The sequence below is a fragment of the Giraffa tippelskirchi genome, chromosome 8 (genome assembly GCF_054371585.1).
Source record: "Giraffa tippelskirchi isolate mGirTip1 chromosome 8, T2T-mGirTip1v1.2.pri, whole genome shotgun sequence".
Lineage (NCBI taxonomy): Eukaryota > Metazoa > Chordata > Mammalia > Artiodactyla > Giraffidae > Giraffa > Giraffa tippelskirchi.
In genome coordinates this window covers 10,068,787-10,093,820 of record NC_137282.1, presented here as the reverse complement: position 1 = coordinate 10,093,820, position 25,034 = coordinate 10,068,787, and the positions used below count along the sequence as shown (strand labels likewise).

The window sequence follows — 25,034 nt, the reverse complement described above, 5'->3', positions numbered from 1 at the left end:
CTTTTTATTATATACTTACAGGAATTCTTAATATAAACTATATACAAGCCCTTTGCCAGGTTTTGTTCCAATACATGTCTAGCTTAATATCTTCTTAATGATATCTTTCAAAGAGTCAAATTTTTAATTTGATGAAGTACAGTTTATAATGTTTTCTTTGATGTATAATGCTACTTGTACCCTATCTATCCTAAATTTGTGAAACTTTCTTGTAAATGTTCTTTTAAAAGCCTATAAATTTTAGCTTTTATGTGTATGCATATGATTGATTTTGAGTAATTTGTAGCACTTCGTAAGTTCAAGATCAAGGTTTATTTTTCTCCATATATTATAGAGATCCAGTTGTTCTAGACCCATTTGTTGAATAGACCCCTTCTCTCATTGAACTGCATTGGTACAATCACTGTAAAACAATTCATCACATACTTTGTGTTCCACTGATCTATATATATATCCCTATACCAGTACCAGTTCTCCTTATCCTAATGCACAAAATCACATAAAACGTATCTTTATGTTAAGTACTTCTGTGTCAAGATATGTTTGAGTATTTTAGATCTTTGCATTTCTACATATAATTTAAAATCAACTTTTCCATTTCTACCCACCCCGGGGGGAAAAATTCTGTTGAAGTTTTTTTAAAAAGTCTAGAATTGAATTTAAAGGATTAAATAGTATTCATAATGTGATTTTCAAACCAGGAATACCTTTTTTTTCCGTTTATTTACTTGTCTTTAATTGCTAAAGTTAAACCCTAAGTAGTTCATGTTTTTGAATGTTATTATAAATGGTGTACATTTTTTTAAGTTCAATTTTCAGTGTTCTTTGCAAGCATATAGAAATAAAATTAAATCATGAAAGCTGTTGATTCCTTCCATAGTCAGCTTAGCATTACTTTGAATGACTGGTTTTGTTTTGGAAGATACCTACAAAATGTCTAAATAAAAGTTATCAAATAACCAGTGAATATCTGAAAAAGAATGTGCTTATGAATATCTGAAAAGAATATCGCTTTATTCCAGCAATAGGGAAACATTTCAATATTTTTGTAATATATATCATAAGATGCACAAAGAGAGAAAGATTGCAAGATATTAAATACTGAAGAGGCATTTGATAAAAATTTGGACAACTAAGAGTATTAATAAAAGAATATTCTTTGATTTCTCAGATTTCTCAATGATCAACCACAATTACCTATTTTACAAAATTCTGGCTTCCAGTCCCATGATGCAATTCCATTTTTTAATTACATGTCATAAAACGTCAATTTCTAAGCCTGGTCTTTAGTCTAGATTTTCATTATACATTGCTCTCCACTGTAGGCCCTCTCTTTGATTCTGGGTTTTAGATATTATGCTATCACCTGGAAAATTCCAGAGAGGCCTGGCGGACTGCAGTCCATGGGGTCACAAAGAGTCGGACACAACTGAGCACACACAAACATGTGATTGATTTTCATTTTATTTTCTCCAGAAGTAATATTTAATGTGTGTTTAACATTCCATCTTCATTAAATTATCTTGATATTTTCCATTAAAATATTCATATTGTGAAACATAGCACATTCTTCTTAATATTGAAACATGAAAATGAGAAAAGAAAGACTATCATCTGATTCCTCTAAATAATAAACAGTGTCATATAGAAATAGAGTTTGGGGTATATTTTAATAATATGCCATTAGTGTACCTGAGTGTATTATATTAATCTTACAGAGGACATTATATGAGTATCCAGGTATTAAAAAAAATCAGGAATAAATTGTTATTCTATAAACAAATGATTTAACTAGTTTTAGAGATAAAGATACATCTCTTTATAGTTACTTTCATAGCATACTACTCAAAATATTTATATAAAGAAAAATATATATTTATATACACACATACATACACATATATATATAAAACATTTTACACACACACACTGTGCCTTCACGTGTTTGCTGAGGTTTAGGGTGAAGAAAAGTTTTATACATAAACTCTTAAATCACAAAAGATAATTGACATTTCTCAGATTTAACAATATCACAATAACAAAGAATTAAAAAAAAAAAAACTGCCAAAATAGAAATAAGCTGTCATGACAAATTATAAAACTCTGTAAAATATATTAGTGGCTAGAGGTTAACATCATTAATATAAAAGTGCTTACAAATAAAGGAGATAAACAGAAGGATATCTCAGCAAAAATTATGCATAAAAATATAAATAGAATATATAGATACATAAAATTGAAACAGATATAAACACTTAGTTATTTGTGCCTGTTCACTTTATTCATTTTAAAATATTGGACTTCCCAAGTACCTCAGCTGGTAGAGAATCCACCTGCAATGCAGGAGACCCCATTTTGACCCCTGAGTAAGGAAGATCCCCTGGAGAAGGGATAGGCTACCCACTCCAGTATTCTTGAGTTTCCCTGGTGGCTCAGATGGTAAAGAATCTGTCTGCAATGCAGGAGACCTAGATTTGATCCCTGTTGGGAAGATTCCCTGGAGAAGGGAATAGTATTATATTTTGGGGCTTCCCTAGTAGCTCAGCTGATAAAGAATCTGCCTGCAATGCAGGAGACCCCAGTTTGATCCCTGGGTTGGGAAGATCCCCTGGAGAAGGGATAGGCTACCCACTCTAGTTTACTTGGGCTGCCCTGCTGGCTCAGACTGTAAAGAATCCGCCTGCAATGCAGGAGACCTGAATTCATTCCCTGGGTTAGGAAGATTCCCCTGGAGAAGGAAATGGCTGTCCACTCCAGTGTTCTTGCGTGGAGAATTCCACGGACAGAGAAGCCTGGCAGGAATAAAGGAATATAAACAGAAGTAATACAAATAAAGGAGTATAAACATATAAAGTAAATAAATGAAGAATATCTCAGCAAAAACATGCATAAAAATATAAGCTAGAATATATAGATACATAAAATTGAAACAGATATAAGCAGTTATTTGTTCCTATTCACTTTATTCATTTTAAAATATTACTTATCATTCTTGTATAACATCACTCTTACACTGAACAGGTAATTATATAGAAAGCAGGAAGTAAGTGTAAATTGTTAGGAGCTCTTAATACTTTTTTAATTCTTTTAGCTAACAATTTCTAGCTGCTGCTGCTGCTAAGTCACTTCAGTCGTGTCCGACTCTGTGCGACCCCATAGACGGCAGCCCACCAGGCTCCCCCGTCTGTGGGATTCTCCAGGCAAGAACACTGGAGTGGGTTGCCATTTCCTTCTCCAATGCATGAAAGTGAAAAGTGAAAGGGAAGTCGCTCAGTCGTGTCCGACTCTTAGCGATGCCATGGACTGCAGCCTACCAGGCTCCTCTGTCCATGGGATTTTCCAGGCAAAAGTACTGGAGTGTGTTGCCGTTGCCTTCTCCAATAATTTCTAGAATCAATCTTTAATATATAAGAGCTAGAAAGTGACCAAAATTTTCTTCTAAATGGCCCTTACAACAATAGTATGCTGTTGTAATTTAGAAACCTCTATTTTGTCACACCCATAAATTATTATATATTTACAGAATGATATCTTGAGATTTGATAAGATGGATAAGTACTTACGATGTAATAAGTGAGAAAAGTCTCAAAATTTACCATTCATGCATTTATGAATACCAAGAATATCGAAATAAATTACATTCCATTTTTAACAAAATTCTTAAGCTAAAATCATGAATAATTTCATTACCATTTTTTTCCTGTATCAAAATATTTAAGTTTAGATGAATGGTGTTAAAAATTAATTACAAGAAGAAGTAAGAATTATACTGTGATTGTGATTAACTTAGAGACATACTTTAGTATACCATGACAATAAATAAAATGATTTCTTTGAAAAATTCCTTTTATTCAACTTCATTCCATTTGCTTTTAGACATGTGCTTATAAAAAATGCTGTAATCCCACTACCTGTCTTCTGATTGGAAAAGCAGATTGTGGGACTGGACCATGTTGTAACAAAAACACTTGCAAGGTAAGTTTTCAAAACATTGCTTTATTTCCTTTCATGAACATTTTGTGTTTTATGGGTTCGTTTTTTTAGCTTTTCTTCAGGTTATTTTTATTTATCTTGCAAATATATTTAGGTACTTGATTTATACAAAGTTGATTTCAGAATTGAGAGGAGGTTTTTTTACGTTTTTTTTACGTATTTTACGTTCTTTACATTTTTTTCAACTGACTTTTTAGCTCTGCCTCTCACTGTATTGTTTCAGTCTCTACTCAAGACCCATCCTGTTAATGCCTTTAATAACAATGCCAGATCATTTGAGTGCTATGAGTTCCTCTTGCTTGTGCCTGAATATTGTTGTTATTGTTGTTCAGTCTCTCAGTCTTGTCTATTTGCTCCCATGGACTGCAGCACACCAAGCTTCTCTGCCTTTCACCTTCTCCCAGAGCTTGCTCAAATTCATGTCCCATGAGGTGGTGATGCCATCCAACTATCTCATCCTCTGTCGTCCCCTTCTCTGTCATCTCCTTCTCCTCCTGCCTTCAATCTTTCCCAGCATCAGGGTCTTTTCCAATGAGTTGGCTCTTTTCATCAGGTGGCCAAAGTATTGGAGCTTCAGCTTCAGCAGCAGTCCTTCCAGTGAATATTCAGGACTGATTTCCTTTAGGATTGACTGGTTTGATCTGCTTACAGTCCAAGGGACTCTCAAGAGACTTCTCCAACACCACAGTTCAAAAGCATCAAATTCTTCAGTACTTAAACTTCTTTATGGTTCAACTCTCACATCTATACATGACTACTGCAAAAGCCACAGCTCTGACTATATGGACCTTTGTTGGCAAAGTAATGTCTCTGCTTTTTAATATGCTGTCTAGATTTTTCATAGCTTTTCTTCCAAGGGGCAAGCACTTTTTAATTGCATGGCTGCAGTCACTATATGCAGTGATTTTGGAGCCCAAGAAAATAAATTCTGTCACTGTTTCCATTGTTTCCCCATCTATAGCCATGAAACACCTGAAGGTAGCTCCTTGTGATCAAACAATTGATGATAAAATTATGAATAACCAACCAACACACACTAGAGATATAATATTTGAATTTACAACAGTTATAATAATAGTAACCCCTCACTTTGGAAGTAGCAGAAAAAGAATCCATAGGGAATAGTCAGCAATATGTATCATGTCTAATACTGAAGATTAGCTTTGTCAAGACCCTGGAAGTGACTCACTGAATCCTTGACTTCCCTTGGGAAGTTTTCCCTTCAATTTTCCTTCATAGCCACCTCTGATAGGAGACTGGGTAAGTTCTCTGTTCTAGGGATTGCTTCATTTTAGCAATTCATCTATATTGTATTACTTTCAGAAGCCTATGACAAACATAAATGCTGATAGATTAGAGGTTTTGTTGTCAGGTTTGTTTTTTCACTGTCAATGAAATATCTGCTAACATCATTTTACTCTGTTCTCTGCATGTTCATTTTCACTCATTTCTTAAAGCCAACCTTCATTTGGTTCAAGGCACGTTAATATAGAGGCTAGCGTAGGGTTTCCGCTTCTTAGCGATAAACCTGTTCCTCTTTTCTTCTCAGACCTCTCATCTTGGTCTTTGTCTCCAAATCAGACGGACTGAGCAGTAAGATTTTTCAAAATAGACTATTGCCCTCCGTGCATGCTAAGCCACTTCAGTCTTTGCCCTCTTCCAGGGGATCTTCCCAATCCAGGGACCGAACTTGTGTCCCTTGTGTCTCCTGCATTGGCAAGTGAGTTCTTTACCACAAGTGCCACTTGGGAAGCCCCGCATTGCCCTCTACCTGCATATCAAAGGATACTTCTTTACAAGAGAGATAACTGCCACATTTGATCAATTGAAAATTCATAGTACAAGTTGCCAGGGAGGGCTTCAGAGTAACAGCCATGAATTCTGTAAAGAAGTTCCCAGCTAAAGCTTGTAATTCCAGCTGTCCTCTTTTATTTTTTAACTTTCAGGACAGCATTTATTGGTCTGTAGAAGGTAGCCCTGGGCAGTCTTTTCACTTTTTACACTTGAGGGAAACTGTGACTCAGTTCTTGTTCTGGGAATGTGCCCAGGGCCTGCCCACCATCTGCACAGGATCTTTTCGTCTCACTCTTGAAGCATGCTTTAGTGTCTGTGTTAGTTCCCATTAACTTTCTTACATATTATGACATCAGTTCAGTTCAGTCGCTCAGTCATGTCCGACTCTGCGACCCCATGAATCGCAGCACGCCAGGCCTCGCCGTCCATCACCAACTCCCGGAGTTCACCCAAACCCATGTCCATCGAGTCGGTGATGCCATCCAACCATCTCAACCTCTGTCCCCTTCTCCTCCTGCCCTCAATCCTTCCCAGCATCAGGGTCTTTTACAATGAGTCAGCTCTTACAGAATCTAGCTTTTGCTGTCATTTCAAGAGTCGCAGGTGCCTCTTTTACTAGTGACCATAAGCTTTAAAGGCTTTTATTTTCCTTCTCTGTCTACTTTCCATTAGACTAGTTTCCACTGACTTTGGTCTGAAATTCAATGACCTGATCCAGTTTTTTTCTTATAAATTTTCATTTTGATGGACCCAAGAGCAACTGTAGCAATATGGAAGGCAAATAATTTAACCTTCTGTTTTTCTGACACATAACGAGGATTAACGTGTTTTTAGCCAGTACTCCAGCATTCCTATCTTAAATGTAAGAAACTGTGATTGGTACTTGTTATTGTTGCTTTTCAGTCCCTGAGTCATGGGTGACTCTTTGTGACTCCATGGACTGCTGCCCGCCAGGCTTCCCCGTCCAACACTATCTCTCGGAGCTTGCTCAAACTCATATCCATTGAGTTGGTGATGCCATCCAACCATCTCATCCTCTGTTGTGGCCCAGAATATGGTCAATCCTGGAGAATGTTTCATGTTCACTTGAGAAGAATGTATATTCTGCTCATTTTGGATGGAATGCTCTATAACTATCAATTAAGTCTAACTTCACCAGAACTTTTAAGTAAATCAAATACTTGGTGGTGGTTTAGTCACTAAGTTGGGTCTGATTCTTTGCCACGCCGTGGACTGTAGCCCATCAGGCTCCTCTGTCCATGGGATTTTCCAGGCAAGACTAGTGAAGTGGGTTGCCACTTCCTTTTCTGGGGGATCTCCCCCACCCAGGGGATCTTCTCCACCCAGGGATCGAACCTGGGTCTCCTGCATTGCAGGAGGATTATTTTTCTTTTTTTAACAAATGAGCCACCAGGGAAGTCTTTTTAAATACTTATAAATACAATAATAATGGAAATTACAGTTACAGTTACAATACTACTATTTAAACTATCAATATTATGTTTTTCTACTTTAAAAACAGTTATTTGGTTTTCTTTGTCTCACAGATGATTCCAAGAGGACATACATGTAGGAAAAGCACAGATCTGTGTGATTTTGAAGAATATTGCAATGGAATTTCTGAGTTTTGTGTACCTGATGTGCAATCTGCTGATTTTGAATTTTGCAGTAATAAGACTGCCTATTGCTTTGGTGGAAAATGCCAAGACACAGATGTACAGTGTGCAGAGTTGTTTGGAAGATGTAATAGTTGTACTTTTTTCTGTGGTTTATTTTTAAACTGTATCTTTAAGTTAGTAACCTACCCTATCACCACAATAATGATTATTGTTTAAATGTAAATTTGGAGATAAATTACAAATGAAAGAAACTTTGACCTATATCAAGAGGTAAAATAGAGCTAGTAAGTATAAAACAAAATAGGATAATAGTAAAATTTCAGGTGATTGGTGGAAATGGAGTGGACTATTAGAATTACAGATAAGGGAGAAAATGATTGTTTTACTTGTTGGTAATTTCTGTAGGATAATAATAGTTTTCTATTCTCAAGGAGGTAATTTTTAGTAACTGTTTCTCCTTCATACATAACCAGTGCAGTGCAGTGCAGCACTCAGCCACTCAGTCATGTATGACTTTTTGCAACCATATAGACTGTAACCCACCCAGTTCCTCTGTCCATGAAATTTCCAAGGCAAGAATACTTGAGTGGGTTGCCATTTCATCTCCAGGGGATCTTCCTGACCCAAGGATCAAACCTGTGTCTCCTGTGTCTACTGCACTGGGTGGATTCATTACCACTGTGCACCTGGGAATTGCAGATAGCCAGTAGATGGCACCAGAAATTTATAGTAGATGATACTGCCTGGGCTTTGTTGACTAGATGTCGCCATATAAATTCACCACACTTTTAGTTTTTAATGTTGTTGCCGTTTTAAGATGAATAATTGAAACTTATATTTTCAGTTGCAAAGGGGACTTCTTTTCTATGTTTTCAAGAAGTGAATAAGCATACAGATCATTTCGGAAACTGTAATGGAAGATTTTGTAACTTTAAGTATGTATTTAGAAAAAAAATAATATATTTTCCAAATGTAGTATATATGTATGTATGTGTCCTGCAAAGAATCACTTAATACAACAGAGAAATGAATATGGTATATAAGTATAAATTTATATGTTGCACTTTGTAAGTTGATGTAGGTTTCTGAATATCCTTGGTGTTATGCTTTGACTAACATTATGACTTATTCTCATATTTTGAATTGATATTTAAGTAATATATTGTATCACTAAGTGACATATGGGTAATATTTTCTGTCCTATGTTACAGGGATATCAATTGTGGAAAGTTGGTTTGTCACTGGACACGCGAAGAAGTAGTGCCATTTCAAAATTTTGATACTCAGTATACTTACTATCAAGGTGTTGTGTGTATATCTGCAAATTTAAGAAGGCACCCAGGAGTATCACCTTCACACGATCACACATATGTAGCTACTGGCACTATGTGTGGTGAAAATAAGGTAAATAAAAAGTTTTCTTGATTCTGTGTATGTTATGTGAGTGTCCTAGTGTCTATATGGGTGTTTGTGTGTGTGTGAGAGAGTGATAAAATGCACTTAAGATTTTAAATTTATAATGGTTACCAATTTTGCTTACTGCATCATGATCTTAAGCCTTAAAGGTCAAAATTTCTATTGATCAAAGGAACACTTGCTTTACTTTTCATCATTTTTATTATGAATTTTACCATGAATATTAGAAGCTATTTCCTCAAACTTGAATATGTTCCTTAATCTCTTTGGTAGGCCAGGATCTTGTGTGCAATAGTTTGTGTAAAAAAAGGAAGAAAAAGAATGAAATAATACATCCCAAAATCAGGTTCACAAGAGCCTGAGTGAGACTTGCCTGTGAGTGTTTTAAAGGCTCTGGTGGAGGCATGGGTCTACAGTGGCCTGCTGTGAGGTCATGGGCACTGGCAGCAGCAATCTTGGGAGGCTTGGCATACTAGCATAAGTCTCCTTGGAGGAGATTGCTATTCGCCCTACCATAGAGCCTATAGTCTACCAGAGACTGCAGATTCTAGGACTGGTGTGTCTCGGGCCAAATAGGACTGGTGTGTCTCGGGCCAAACAAAAGGAAGGAGGTACAGCCCCACACATCAGTAGAAAATTGGATTAAAGATATACTGAGCATAGCCCTGCCCATCAAAGTAAGAACAGTTTTCTGCACAGCCAGTCCCTTTCATCAGAAAACTTGTGCAAGCCTCTTATCCTCATCCATCAGAGGACAGACAGAATGAAAACCACTATCACAAAAAACTAACCAAAATGAACAAATGGATCATAGCCTGGTGCAACTCAGTGGAACTATGAGCTATACCCTGTAGGGCCACCCAAGATGGATGGCTGATGGTTGAGAGTTCTCACAAAACGTGGTCCACTGGAGAAGGGCATGGCAAACCACTTTAGCATTCTTGCCTTGAGAACCCCATGAACTGTATGAAAAGGCAAAAAGATATAACATTGAAAGATGAACCCTACAGGTCAATAGGTGTCCAATATGATATTGGAAAAGAGTAGAGAAATAGCTCCAGAAAGAATGAAGAGGCTGAGTCAAAGCAGAAATGATGCCCAGTTGTGGATGTGTCTTGTGGTGAAAGTAAAGTTCAGTGCTATAAAGAACAATATTACATAGCAATCTGAAATGTTAGAACCATGAATCAAGGTAAATTGGAAGTGATCAAAGAGGTGATGGTGAGTGAACATTGACATTTTAGAAATCAGTGAACTAAAATGGATGGGAATGGATGAATTTAATTCAGATTACCATTATACGTACTACTATGGGCAAGAATCCCTTAAAAGAAATAGAGTAGCCCTTATAGTCAACAAAACAGTCCAAAATGCAGTACTTGGGTGCAGTCTCAAAAACAACAGAATGATCTTGGTTCATTTCCAAGGCAAATCATTCAACATCACAGTAATCCAAGTCTATGCCCCAACCACTAATGCCAAAGAGACTGAAGTTAAACAGTTCTATGAAGACCTATAAGACCTTCTAGAACTAACACCAAAAAAAAAAAAAGATGTCCTTTTCATCATAGGGGAGTGGAATGCAAAAGTAGAAAGTCAAGAGATACCTGGAATAACCAGCAAATTTGGCCTTGGAGTAGAAAATGTAGCAGGGCAAAGGCTAACAGAGTGTTGTGAAGAGACCACACTGGTCATAGCAAACACTCTCTTCCAGCAACACAAGAGACAACTCTACATGTGGACATCATCAAATGGTCAATGGTCAATGGAAATCAGATTGATTATATTCTTTGCAGTGGAAGATGGATAAACTCTATACAGTCAGCAAGGAAGGAAAAAAAAAGACCTGGAGGTGTCTGTGGCTCAGATCATGAGCTCCTTATTGCGAAATTCAGACTTTGATAGAAAATTGCTATGCTAGCCTTCTCTGACCTCACATAACACTAATATTCAGCAAGTGTCTGGTGGAAAAATGAGCCTTGGTTTCTTACACCAGCCCTCTTTGACCACTAAAAGTTTTACAGTTGATCTGTTTGTCCTGTATAAGTCTTTGCCTTGGAAAGTCTGATCTATAACTCACGTTCAAGTGGACAATGTCCCCATGGAGGGAAAAGGAAAAGAAAGGGGTAGTAGTTGAGGGAAAGAAGGGAAGAAGACACAAAGACTTTGACTTTTCCTGCTTGGTTTGAAGGCGCTTTAACCTGCTAGTGACTTTTTAATCCCATATCATTTTTAGTAAAAGTCCTAATTGGCAGTTCTCTCTCTATGAGACTGGAGTTTGTCACAGTGTTACTGGGAAGTAGATTCTTGTCTCATGTGCAGAAAGAATTCAGAGAGGGAAAAGGGAGGTAAGGAAAGCAAATGAGGGTTTATTTAAGCAATAGTATGCTCTCAAGGCAAACCTAGACAGTGTATTAAAAAGCAGAGACATCCTTTGGCCGACATAGGTCCATATAGTCAAAGCTATGGCTCTTTCAGTAGTCATGTAAGGATGTGAGAATTGGACCATAAAGAAGGCTAAGTACCCAAGAATTGATGATTTTGAACTGTGGTGCTGGAGAAGACTCATGAGAGTCCCTTGGACTGCAAGGAGATCAAACCAGTCAATCCTAAAGGAAATCAGTCCTGAATATTTATTGGAAGGACTGATACTCAAGCTGAAGCTTCAATACTTTGGCCATCTGATGCAAAGAGCCAACTCATTGGAAAAGACCTTGATGCTGGGAAAGACTGAGGGCAGGAGGAGCAGAGAGAGACAGAGGATGAGTTGGTTGGAAAGCATCACCAACTAAATGGACTTGAGTTTGAGCAAACTCCAGGAGATGATGAACAACAGGGAGGCCTGGCATGCTATAGTCCATAGGATTGCAGAGAATTGGACAAAACTTAGTGACTGAACAAGAACAACAGCAATAACACTCTCAAGGAGAGCGTGGGCAAGCTCAGATGACTAGCTGCCCTGAGTTTTTTAGCTAGCCAGTTATGTAGGGCTTAGAAATGAAGTAGTGGAATATTCACTGGGGAGAGAAGGGTTTAGGGTTGCATTCTCTGATTTTCATTGCATTTCCACCTTCCCTAGGAGAAGAAGGATTTGGGCCTTTATTTAACTTTGATTGGAAGTGTCCTGAAGCCTGTGCATGATGATAACGTTTTATCTGTGAGGCTAATTTTATTGTCCTGAGGGCTTAATGACAACAGGTTGCATTTAGATGTCAGAGATTCCTGCTTTCCCCCACTTTTCTTTGTCTGCTTCCAGGATATTATCACCTTAAAGGTGTGATTTCCTGTCTGTCTGGAGGTACCTGCTTTACTTTGTTTGCCTAGGGATCTCTGTTGTTTATGAGATGCATGGTTTCCTACCATTTGGCCTGTGTCTCCCTTCTCTGTTCCTATCTAGCTACCTGTGTGCTCTAAAGCTTTTAGTGGTCAAACATGACAGTCTATTTTGGAAGCTGACTTTTAGGCCATGGTACTTCCAGTAGTTGAATTGGATTATGCCTATTTTAGAGAACAGATCATTGGAGAGGCCTGAATTCTGTAGTCATCATTAATTCAATTGCTTTATGAAACAAAATACTCTTCTAAATTGTCTCCCTTGAGATAAAAGGGTTGTGTTGACTGTGTTCTGTAAGTGAAAGAAAGTGAGTGAAGAGTACTGAATATCAGAGCTAGCTAGTTTCGTAGTTTTGTGGACGGATTTCCTTGGATAATTCCACATTTATCCACACTTTCCAGTCTCACCCTTTCAGCTCTTTCTGTTTTTCCTTCATACCCTGAGGCTGCATCTCCTCTGGAGCATTGTGCATGGCTGCATGCTAAGTTGTTTCAATCGTGTCCGACTCTGTGCGTCTCCATGGACCGTAGCCCTCCAGGCTCCTCTGTCCATGGGATTTTTCAGGCAGGAATACTGGAGTGGGTTGCCATTTCTTCCTCCAGGGGATCTTCTCAACCCAGGGACCAAACCCGCATGCCTATGTCTCCTGCATTGCAGGTGGATTCTTTATCACAAGTGCCCCCTGGGAAGCTGATCAACTAGGCTCTCTCCTTTGCCACTGTGTTCCTGTGGTTGCTTTCTCACTTCATTTCATCCAACAATGATCTTCATTTTATTTCAAAATCCCAGGAAGTCTTTTAATCTCTTATCTTCTACTTGTTTTCTTTCTGACTTTACTCTTAATTGGAAAAATGAGGGCTGTTTTGGGTGCAAGTCTGTGATTTGAGTTGGAATCACACTGTTTATTTTAAAAATTCATTAAGGATATACTTTTTTTTTATTTGTTATTCTACAGTGTTCAGTTGTTTACAGAGAGGTTAAAAAATAAAGGCTTCTTTACCACATGCTCATCAAATGTGGGTCCTTTGTAAAAATCAATCAATAGATAAGAAAAAAGGAAGAAAAAGAGAATTTATTTCTTATCTATCAACATGAAGAAGAGTATGTCTTTCTTGTCAACTGTAATAGAAACTATAAATGTTATACTTCTAAATTTAATACAATATATATATTAATACTATATATCCTATATTGTTCACTATATACTAAGTGAACAATATATTACAGGAATATAGGCATTATTCCAGCAATGCAAGTTTGCTCAATATTGGTTGTGATAGAAGGCATCCTTGAATTCTTTATTCATAAGGCAGAACAGGAGTTTATCAAACTGACTGTAGTTCCTTTAAGTAGGTGAGAGGTGTTTAGAACATCTCATTCATTTTCAACTGAAAAATAAAAAATGTCTGAGGTGTGTAATTGTCCAAAAATAGACAAACTAAGCAGTGACTAAATAAATAAAATTAGCTGTCTTTTCCTTATCCATTCTTAAACATTAAACTGTATGAAAATATGCTTACATAATCCAAGCTTTTCTTCTCAGGGAATATTTTTTAGTTATATCAAGGATTTTTCTTTTTTAAACCTGATGTGATTTCTTCTGGGGCACTATTAATGTCTTTTTTTTTAAAGAGAGAAATCTTATGTGTTGGTTAATATTCAAAACACCATCCCAACCACTGACCAAAACTAAATATTTTCATAGTGTCCTTTGCTTTTCCTGTCCTTGCAAAAGAGTCAGCTACAAATTGATCTGTTTATTTGAAAGAAATTATATCAGGAACATGATTCTTAACATTTCCTGACTTGTTTTTTTCCTACAAACAACCCAGGGAAGTAGGACTGATTTATTATTTCTTCAGTACTGGAATGAAAATTGTTTTGTGGACAGGTAATGCTGGTTTAACCAACATTTTGTTATCCTTGCTGCCTTCTTTAGAGCACTTTCAGTTTATGAACAAGCTGATATTTGTTCTTTCTTTAATTAGCAATGGTGACAGAAAATATTGGTATTTCTATACTACTCATCAAATAATATTCTATCGGATACTTAAGAAAATCTATCAGATAGTCTTAGTTGATTTTCTCAAAGATGTTCAAATTAAATTGAAATTTGGATAAGCATATATTAGCATAGAGTCTACAGAAAAATCAGGGTAAATCCATAAATAATTAAAATAACATCTTATATTTAGTGAGCACTTACTATGTACCAAACACCACTTTTGTTCCTTTATGAGTAACAAGCAATTTCATCTTCATAACCTATGTATTCATTTGCTCAGTCGTGTCCAACTCTTTGCAGCCCCATGGACGGTAGCCCACCAGGCTCCTCTGCCCGTGGAATTTTCCAGGCAAGAATACTGGAGTGGGGTCCTATTTCCTACTTTAAGGGATCTTTCTGGCCCAGGGATCAAATCCAAGCCTATTGCATCTCCTATATTGGCAGGCAGAGCCTTTACCACTAGCACAATTGAAATTCAAAGATGGATAAACTGAGGGATGGAGGGATTAAATAACTTTCTCAAGGTCACCTTTGCTAATGAAAAAGATAAGAGATATAGCCATTAAAACTGGGAAAAAATGGAAAAGTGACAAGAACACTGGTTTTGAGCATTTATCATTGGGCTCTGTGAGTCAAGTAGTTCTTACACTGAATATTGGCTCTGGCAGTCAGTGGAGGCATGACCTTAATAGTGTACGTTTAATTCTCATCAGGTATAAAATGAAGATAAAAATATCTCCTTCACACGCACATATGTGTATATATTATAAAATGTATCAGTTCAGTTCAGTTCAGTCGCTCAGTCGTGTCCAACCCTTTGTGACCCCATGAACTTCAGTATGCCAGGCTTCCCTGTCCATCACCAACTCCTGGAGCTTACTCAAACACATTCCATCAAGTCAGTGATGCCATCCAACTATCTCATCCTCTGTCATCCCCTTCTCCTCCCACCTTCAATCTTTCCCAGCATCAGGGTCTTTTCAAACGAGTCAGTTCTTCACATCAGGTGACCAGTTTTATACACACACACACACACACACATCTTGTGCATCTAATTTTCATACTAAGTATAATTGTTCAACTCTTGACAGAATTTAAAATTCTTGTTGCTAATGGTTCTTTTAATGTTTTAGTATTGCAATTCTGGAAAATGCACAGATGTCCCTGCAACAAGACCAGGCTCAACTTGTGACTCCCAGGTGATGTGCAAGGGACATGGGGTATGTATAATAGTTATTTTTAGGTATTGGTATTTTGATCTGTGTGGATAACATTTTGAAGGGTAATAATGCATAAAATTATTTGAGGTGTAGAAATTTATTTGGAAAACAAATTGAATATGGAAACCAGACTCCATTATTTGTACATATGTATGTGATTTATGGCATACATAAATATGAAGGCTTCCCTCATAGCTCAGTCGATAAAGAATCTGCATGCAATGCAGGAAACCTGGGTTCAATTCTTGGGTCGGGAAGACCCCCTGGAGAAGGAAATGGCAATCCACTCCAGTATTCTTGCCGGGAAAATCCCATAAACAGAGGAGCCTGGCAGGCTACAGTTCATGGGGTCGCAAGAGTCGGACATGACTTAGCGACTAAACCACTGCCACCATGTGATTTATGTGTTCAACTAGATCATTTAAGTCTTATGAGCAAATAATTTGCTTAGAACTTTGTACAAATTCAGTATGAAACAATCTATTATTATAACGGTAGATTAAGGTTATGAAATTTTAAATTAAGAACTGTTGTTGTTGTTTATTTGGTAAGTCCTGTCTGAACTTTGAGATCCCATGTACTGTAGCACACCAGCCTCCTCTGTCCTTCACTATCTCACGAAGTTTGTTCACGTTTGTGTCCGCTGAATCAATGATGCTATCTAGCCATCTCATACTCTGTCTTTGCCTTCTCACTTGCATTCAGTCTTTCCCAACATCAGGGTGTTTTCCAATGAGTTGGCTCTTTGCATCAGGTGACCAAAGTATTGGAGCTTCAGCTTCAACATCAGTCCTTCCAACGAATATTCAGGGCTGATCCTGTAGGACTGACTGGTTTGATCTTGCAGTCCAAGGGGCTCTCAAAAATCTTCTCCAGCATCACAGTTCAAAAGCATCAATTTTTCAGCACTCAGCCTTCTTTATGCACCAACTCTCACATACTTACATGACTATTAGAAAAACCACAGCTTTGACTATACAGACCTTTGGCAGCAAAGTGATGTCTCTGCTTTCTAATATGCTATCCAGGTTTTTCCTGGCTTTCCTTCCAAGGAGCAAGTGCCTTTGAATTTCATGGCTGAAGTCACCATCCACAGCGATTTTGGAGCCCAAGAAAATAAAATCTGTCACTGCTTCCACTTTTCCCCCTTCTTTTTGCCATGGAGTGATGGGAGCAGATGCCATGATCTTAGTTTTTTGAATTTGGGGTTTCAAGCCAGCTTTTTTACTCTCCTCTTTCACCCTCATCAAGAGATTTTTTTTTTTTTTAGTTCCTCTTACTTTCTGCCATTAGAGTGGTATCATTGGCATATCTGAGGTTGTTGATATTTCTGCCCATGATCTTGATTCCAGCTTGTGATTCATCCCACCTGGCACATCCCCAAGAAAAAGAAATGCAACAAGGCAAAATGACTGTTTGAAGAGGCCTTACAAATAACTGAGAAAAGAAGAGAAGCCAAAGGCAGAAGAGAAAGGGAAACATATATTGACCTGTATACAGAGCTCCAAAGAATATCAAGGAGCAATAAGAAAGCCTTCTTAAGTGAACAATGCAAAGAAATAGAGGAAAACAATAGAATGGGAAAGACTAGAGATCTCTTCAAAGGGAACATTTCATGCAAAGATGAACACAAAAAGGACAGATGCAGTAAGGACCTAGCAGAAGCAGAAGAGATTAAGAAGAAGTGGCAAGAATACACAGAAGAACTGTACAAAAAAGATCTGAATGACTTGGATAACTACAATGGTGTGGTCACTCAACTAGATCCAGACATCCTGGAGTGTGAAGTCAAGTAGGCCTTGGGAAGTGTAACTATGAACAAAGCTAGTGGAGGTGATGGAATTCCAGCTGAGCTATTTCAGATCCTGAAAGATGATGCTGTTAAATTGCTGCATTCAATATGCCAGCAAATTTGGAAAACTCAGCAGTGGCCACAGGACTGGAAAATGTGTTTTCACTCCAATACCAAAGAAGGGCAATTCCAAAGAATGTTCAAACTACCTTACATTGTGCTCATTTCACATGCTAGCAAGGTGCTCAAAATCCTTCAACTAAGCTTCAGTAGTATGTGAACCAAGAACGTCCAGATGTTAAGCTGGATTTAGAAAAGACAGAGGAACCAGAGATCAAATTGCCAACTTCCTCTGGATTATAGAAAAAGCAAGGGAATTCCAGAAAAACATCTACTTCTGCTTTATTGACTATGCTAAAGCCTTTGATGGTGTAGATCACAAACTGAAAATTTCTTCAAGAGTTGGGAACAACAGACCACCTTACCTGACTCCTTGAGAAACCTGTGTGTAGGTCAAGAAGCAGCAGTTCGTACTAGACATGGAACAATAGACGGATTCAAAATTAGGAAAGAAGTGCTTCAGGGCTGTGTATTGTCACCCTGCTTATTCAATTTCTATGCAGAGTACCTCATGCAAAATGCACGACTAGATGAAGCACAAGGTGGAATCAAGATTGCCAGGAGAAATACACATAATATAAGATATGCAGATGACACTTCCCTAATGGCAGAAAGCAAAGAGGAACTAAAGAGCCTCTTGATGAAGGTGAAAGAGGAGAGTGAAAAAGCTGGCTTAAAATTCAATATTAAAAAAAAAAAAACTAAGGTCATGGCATCTGGTCCCATCCATTCATAGCAAATAGATGGGAAAAAAACAGAAATTGGGACAGACTATTTTTTTTTCCCTTGGGCTCCAAAATCACTGTGAACAGGGACTGCAGCCATGAAATTAAAGTAGCTTGCCCCTTGGAAGAAAAGCTATGACAAACCTAGACAGCATATTAAAAATCAGAGACATTACTTTGCCAACAAATATCCATATAGTCAAAGCTTTGGTTTTTCCAGTAGTCATGTATAGATGTGAGAGTTGGACCATAAAGAAAGCTGAGTGCAGAAGAACTGATGCTTTTGAATTGTGCTGTAGACGACTCTTGAGAGTTCCTTGGACAGCAAGGAGAGCAAACCAGTCAACCTTAAAGGAAATCAACCCTGAATATACATTGAAAGGGCTGATGCTGAAACTGAAGCTCCAATACTTTGGCCACTTGATGTGAAGAGCTGTCTCATTAGAAAAGACCCTGGTGCTGGCAAAGACTGAGGGTAGGAAGAGAAGGGGGAGACAGAGGGTGAGATGGTTGGAAGGCATCACTGACTGAATGGACATAAGTTTGAGCAAACTCTGGGAGTTGGTGATGGACAGGGAAGTTTGGCATGCTGCAGTCCTTAGGATTGCAAGTCAGAGATGTTTGAGCGACTGTAGAACATTAATTCTGCATATAAGTTAGCTAAACAGGGTGACAATATAGAGCTTTGTCTTACATCTTCCCCAATTTGGAACCATTCAGTTGTTGCATGTCCACTTCTAACTGTTACTTCTTGCCTGCATACAGGTTTCTCAGGGGACAGGTAAGGTGGTCTGGTACTCTGATCTCCTTTAGAATTTTTCAGTTTGTTGTGATCCACACAAAGGCTTTATCATAGTTAATGAAGCGGTAGTAGATGTTTTTCTGGAGCTCCCTTGCTTTCTCCATGATCCAATGAATGGTTGCAATTTTATCTCTGGTTCCTCTGCCTCTTCAAAACCCAGCTTGTACATCTGGAAGTTCTCTGTTCATGTGCTGCTGAAGCCTAGTTTGAAGGATTTTGAGCATAACCTTAATAGCATGTGGACTTCCCATGTGGCACAGTTGGTTAAGAATCTGCTTGCAATGCTGGAGATGTAAGAGTTGAGGGTTCAATTCCTGGGTCGGGAAGATTTCCTGGAGAAGGAAATGGCAACCCACTCTAGTATTCTTGCCTGGAAACTTTCTTGGTCAGGGGAGCCTGGCAGGCTTCAGTCTACGTGGTCACAAAGAGTCAGACATGGCTGAGTACACATGCACGAATTATTAGCATTTGAAATGAGCACAGTTGTTTGGTAGTCTGAACATTCTTTGGCATTGCCATTCTTTGGGATTGGAAGGAAAGTGACCTTTTCCAGTCCTGTGGCCACTGCTGAGTTTTCCAATTTTGCTGGTATATTGAGTGCAACACTTTAGCAGCAGCATCTTTTAGGATTTGAAATAGTTTCCAGGTAGAATTCTATCACCTCCACTAGCTTAGTAATGCTTTGTAAGGCCCATTTGACTTCACACTCTAGATTGTTCAGCTCTGGGTGAATGACCACACCATGGTGGTTATCTGGGTCATTAAGACCTCTATTTCATAGTCTTTTGTATATTCTTGTTAACTTCCTCTTAATCTCTTCTGCTTCTGTTAGGTCCTTAACACTTCTGTCCTTTATCGTGCCCATCCTTCATTGAAATGTTCCCTTGATATCTCCACTTTTCTTGGAGAGATCTCTAGTCCTTCTCATTCTAAGGCCTTCTTAGCTCATGTGCTATTCTCTGCATTCAGTTGAGTATATCATTCTCATTTCCCTTGCCCTTCACTTCTCTTCTTTCCTCAGCTATTTGTAAAGCTTTCATAGACAACCACTTTGCTCCTGTGATGAAAAGGACTTTTTTTTTATTAGTTCTAGAAGGTCTTCATGGAACTGGTCTACTTCAGCTTCTTCAGCGTCAGTGGTTGGGGCATAGACTTGGATTACTGTGATGTTGAATGGTTTGCTTTGGAAGAGAACTGAGATCATTCTGTTGTTTTTGAGACTGCACCCAAGTACTGCATTTTGGTCCCTTTTGTTGACTATGAGCCACTCCATTTCTTCTAAGGGATTCTTGCCCACAGTGATAAATACCATGGCCATCTGAATCAAATTTGCCTATTCTTGTCCGTTTTAGTTCACTGATTCGTAAGATGTTGATTTTTCACTCTTGCCATCTCATGCTTGATCATGTCCATGTCATGGAACTAACATTCCAGACTCTATGCAGTATTGTTCTTTACAGCATTGGACTTTACTTTCACCACCAGACACATTCACTACTGACAGTCATTTCTGCATTGGCCTAGCCACTTCATTCTTTCTGGAGCTATTAGTAATTGCCTTCCACTCTTCTGCAGTAGCATATTGACACCTTCCGACCTGGGGGGCTCACTTTCCAGTGTCATATCTTTAAACCTTTTTGTACTGTTCATGAGGTCCTCTGGCAAGAATACTAGAGTGGGTTGCCATTTCCTCCTCCACTGGAGCACAATTTGTCAGAACTCTTCACTGTGACCCACCCATCTTGAGTGGCCCCTGCACAACATGGCTCATAGCTTCATTGAGTTATGGAAACCCTTTCACCACAACAAGGCTCTGATCCATGAAGGGATAATTAGGGATTACACATATATAATTATACATACTATAAATATTGCTTATAATTGAGTGTATGTGTACTGATAAATATTCAGACATTCACATAACGTATTTACATTACACATATTACTTTTAATCTAATAGTGTATGGGAGCGGAGCTTCCTGTCCATTCTGATCTGCATCTGTGAACAGCTTCAATCTGTTCCCCTGCTTGTCTCTTCCACACTGTATTTGAAAAGTTTTCTGTTGATAGACTTTCGGATAATGTTAAATTTTTACTTACGTGAACTGAGAACTTCCAGGTATTTAAGCTGGATTTAGAAAATGCAGAGAAACCACATATCAAATTGCCAGCACCCACTGGATCAGAGAATGAGCAAGGAATTCCAGAAAAGCATCTACTTCTGCTCCATTGACAATGCTAAAGCCTTTGACAGTGTTCTTAAAGAGGTGGGAATACCAGACCACCTTACCTGCCTCCTGAGAAACTTGTATGCAAGTCAACAAGCAACAGTTAGAACTGGACATGGAATAATAGACTGGTACAAAATTGGGAAAGGAGTACATCAAGACTGTATATTGTCACCCTGCTTATTTAACTTATATGCAGAGTCAGACATGACAGAGTGACTGAGCAACAACAAAACTGTAAATAGTGGTACAATGGAGGCCGTTGTACATTTATCTTTGCACATTTATCTGATTTTTAAAAAAATTTCTAGCAGTTAAGGCTCATGAGACAAATATATGCACCATTGAAATTTTCATTAATATTATACTGTCTTCAAGAAATAGTATATCAATTTTTGCTGCCACCTTTCATGTATAAAAATATATATTTCCTCATATTCTAACCAGACTACTTTCTCTGTCTTTTTAATCTCTCTTTAAACATGCTAAATACATTGTTAACTTGCCTTTATTTAATAATTAATTATACAGCTTTTAAGCATGTATGGTCATATTTTCTACTTGCATTTCTATTTGTCCATCCATTGTGAAATTACCTACCAGCTTATAGGAATATTTTAAACTTTGTAAGTTTTTCCAACCATGCATTTGGTTCTAACTTTGTGGCTAGTATCTCCTGCTGTAGTGATGCTACATATTTTATATAGTAAACAGGAAATAAGTGGCTTCTCTGTGTGTCTTTTTCTCCCAAATCACTTACATGTCCTAATATTTACAGTTTCTTTTCTGTTTCTTTCCTCTTCTATTTAGTTTTAATCAATTTCTTGATTTTCACAAACCTGTTGCTAGATTCTCTATTCTGTTTCTGGCTCTTCTTTCAATTTACCCACCAGATCACATTTATAGATATTTTCTAGCTTTCCCATTTCTAGCCAAATTTTGCTATTTATGTCTCATTAAGAAAACTTGTTTCTTTAGTGTTTCCCCATTTTGGGGGGTGGTGGTTAAAATTTGGGTCTTATCACAGCTAATTTTTTTTTTAATTAGCACAATTCATAGTGTATTTAATATTCTACTCTTTCTAGCTTCATAATTCTTACGCCTAATCTAGAATAAGACATTTCAATTGTAACAGAATATTATATGCATGCATGCATACTAAGTCACTTCAGTCATGTCCGACACTTTGTGACCCTTTGGACTAGAGCTCTCCAGGCTCCCCTGTCCATGGGATTCTCCAGACAAGAATACTGGAGTGGGTTGCCATACACTCCTCCAGAGGATCTTCCCGATCTGGAAGTGGAACCCGCATCTCTTATGTCTCCTGCGTTGGCAGGCAGTTTCTTTACCACTAGTGTCACCTGAGAAGCCCATCAGAATATATATTTTTGTATTTTTTTTAAAAAAAAGGAGATAAATAAGAGAAAATCTCTATGACATTTGAAAAGATATTGTGTGAACATTATTATATTAATTTTTATTATTAAAATTGCTCCCACATTAATATAAAAACTACTTATAATATACTAAATTACAGTGCTTTAGTAATTTGCATTGATTAAATATAACAAATAGTGTGTGTAATTTCTATCTTGTACATAAAATGCACTTTTTAAATTTGGTTCTGGTTTTAGGTTTGCAATACTCTCGAACACTGCCACTGTGATGTTGGATATGCTCCTCCTAATTGTGAACCATTAGATTCATCACCAGGAGGAAGTATCGATAATGGATATTGGATTTTAAAAGGTTCGTACCTAAATCACCATACTCCAGCAAAGCCTTCTGCGCTTAGAGAAGTGCACCTCCATGGTCTGTATGGATAGTAGCACCTGACATGTGGATAGTGCAACTAAGGAACTAAAGTTTCCATTTTATTTCATTTAAATTTAAATAGTCACGTGTGGCAGGTCACTACTATATTTGACAGCACAGCTCTAGATCATATTGCCAATCGAAATTTTGTAAGTGCCTTTAATTCAAATGTAGGCATGAACATTTTAATAAGTCTCCCCTTAATTTTAACCACAGTTCCCCCAACATTTCTATTTATACAGTATTGTTCTAGATGGGTATAGTTAAATGATAGTGTAGGTGATTGTTTTATTAAATAGCCTTCCATTCCAAGGATCTTAACTATTGTGATGTATTAGATCACAACAGAGTTACCTCTTTCAAGTTAACTATTGAAAGTGAAAGTGATATTCACTCAGTCTTATCAGACTCTTTGCAACCCAATGGACTGTAACCTGCCAGGCTCCTTTGTCCATGGAATTCTCCAGGCAAGAATACTGGAGTGGGTAGCCATTCCCTTCTCCAAGGGATCTTCCTTATCCAGGAATTAAACCTGGATCTCTTGAAATGAAGGCAGATTCTTTACCATCTGTGCCACTGGAGAAGACCAATGCTAAGATCATGGCATCTGGTTCCATCCCTTCATGGCAAAAAGAAGGGAAAAGTAGAAGCAGTGACAGATTTTATTTTCTTGGGCTCCAAAATCACTGTGGATGGTGACTTTAGCCATGAAATTGAAAGTCACTTGCTCCTTGGAAGGAAAGCCATGACAAACCTGGATAGAATATTAGAAAGCAGAGACATCACTTTGCTGACAAAGGTCTGTATCGTCAAAGCTGTGGTTTTTCCAATAGTCATGTAAGTATGTGAGAGTTGGTGCATAAAGAAGGCTGAGTGCTGAAAAATTGATGCTTTTGAACTGTGATGCTAGAGAAGACTTTTGAGAGTCCCTTGGACTGCAAGATCAAACCAGTCAGTCCTACAGGATCAGCCCTGAATATTCGTTGGAAGGACTGATGTTGAAGCTGAAGCTCCAAAACTTGGGTCAGGTATGAGAGGAGCCAACTCATTGGAAAAGACCCTGATGCTGGGAAAGATTGAAGGCAAGTGAAAAGAGAATGACAGAATATGAGATAGTTGATAGCATCACTGATTCAATGGAAATGAATTTGAGTGAACTTCAAGAGAGATTGTAAGACAGAAGAGCCTGGCATGCAAAGGGTCTGGCGTCCATGGGGAGCCTGGCTTCCATGGGGTCAAAAAGTTCAGATAGGACTTAGCAAATGAACAATAGGTATGAATTAATATCTAGTTGGACTTTTTCCCTGCAATAGCCTAATAATTAGTGATGTTGCACAACTTTCATGTGTTTATTGGCGATCTATGGATCTTTATTCAAGAAATGCCTTTTTAAATCTTCCCACTTTTTAATTGAGCTATATGTTTCTTTGTAGTTGAGTTGTAGGAGTATTTTACATATTCTACATATTAATTCTTCATCAGATACATGATTTGTCAACATTTTCTTATCTTGTGGTTAGCTTTTTCTTTATTGATATTGTCCTTTGATGCACAACAATCTTTAATTATGATAAATTCTAATTTACCTAGTTTTTCTTCTGTTGCCTGTGCTGTCAGTGTCATATTCAAGAAACTATTCCAAAATCCAATGTTATGAATGCTGCCCCCTTGTTTTCTTCTAAGAATGTTATGGTTTTACCTCTTGATGTGCAAATCCTTGATTCATTTGGAGGTAATTTTTATATTGTGTAAGTAAGGGTCCATCTTTGTTCTTTTGCTTGTTGATATCCAGTTATCCCAATATAATTTGTTGAAAAGTCTGTTTTTCCTTCCTTTGAGTGGTCACAGCATTCTAACTGAAAATCATTAGACTGCATGTGTGAGAGTTTATTTCTGGACTCTTTATTTTTTCCACTGGCAAATTTCAGTTTTCTAATTTTTTGCCCAAGTAACGTATCAACTTTCAGGGAAGTTTAAACTTTGTGATGGTGATGTTGAAATTGATCATACAAATGAAATCTCATATTGCAACCCATCAGACAATGGTATCATAATTTTTCTCCAAATGAAGAATCAGTGAATGAATAAAATATTTCTAATAACAAAAAGGAAATATGATATTCTCATCCAGTTAGTCTTACTTCAGCGTGCAATACTTTGTCACAAATCTC

At 37.7% G+C, this 25,034-nt stretch overlaps 1 protein-coding gene across 21 annotated transcripts in view; it reads left to right on the top strand.

The window, feature by feature from the left end:
* The window catches only part of LOC145518870 (A disintegrin and metallopeptidase domain 3-like), a 112,514-nt gene that overhangs the window by 71,611 nt on the left and 15,869 nt on the right, over positions 1–25,034 (top strand). For 6 of the 21 annotated variants that reach the window (XR_014063393.1, XR_014063390.1, XR_014063392.1 and 3 more), the window contains 6 exons: positions 3,877–3,975; positions 7,335–7,530; positions 8,251–8,341; positions 8,618–8,810; positions 15,295–15,381; positions 22,683–22,801. Coding sequence is in view for 11 of the 21 variants with exons in the window: in XM_081523989.1 (XP_081380115.1) it covers positions 3,877–3,975; positions 7,335–7,530; positions 8,251–8,341; positions 8,618–8,810; positions 15,295–15,381; positions 22,683–22,797 (781 nt within the window). In the remaining 10 variants the exon portion in view is untranslated. The remainder of the gene's footprint in view (positions 1–3,876; positions 3,976–7,334; positions 7,531–8,250; positions 8,342–8,617; positions 8,811–15,294; positions 15,382–22,682; positions 22,802–25,034) is intronic. The other 15 variants (XM_081523989.1, XM_081523986.1, XM_081523988.1 and 12 more) reach the window with 3 other exon arrangements.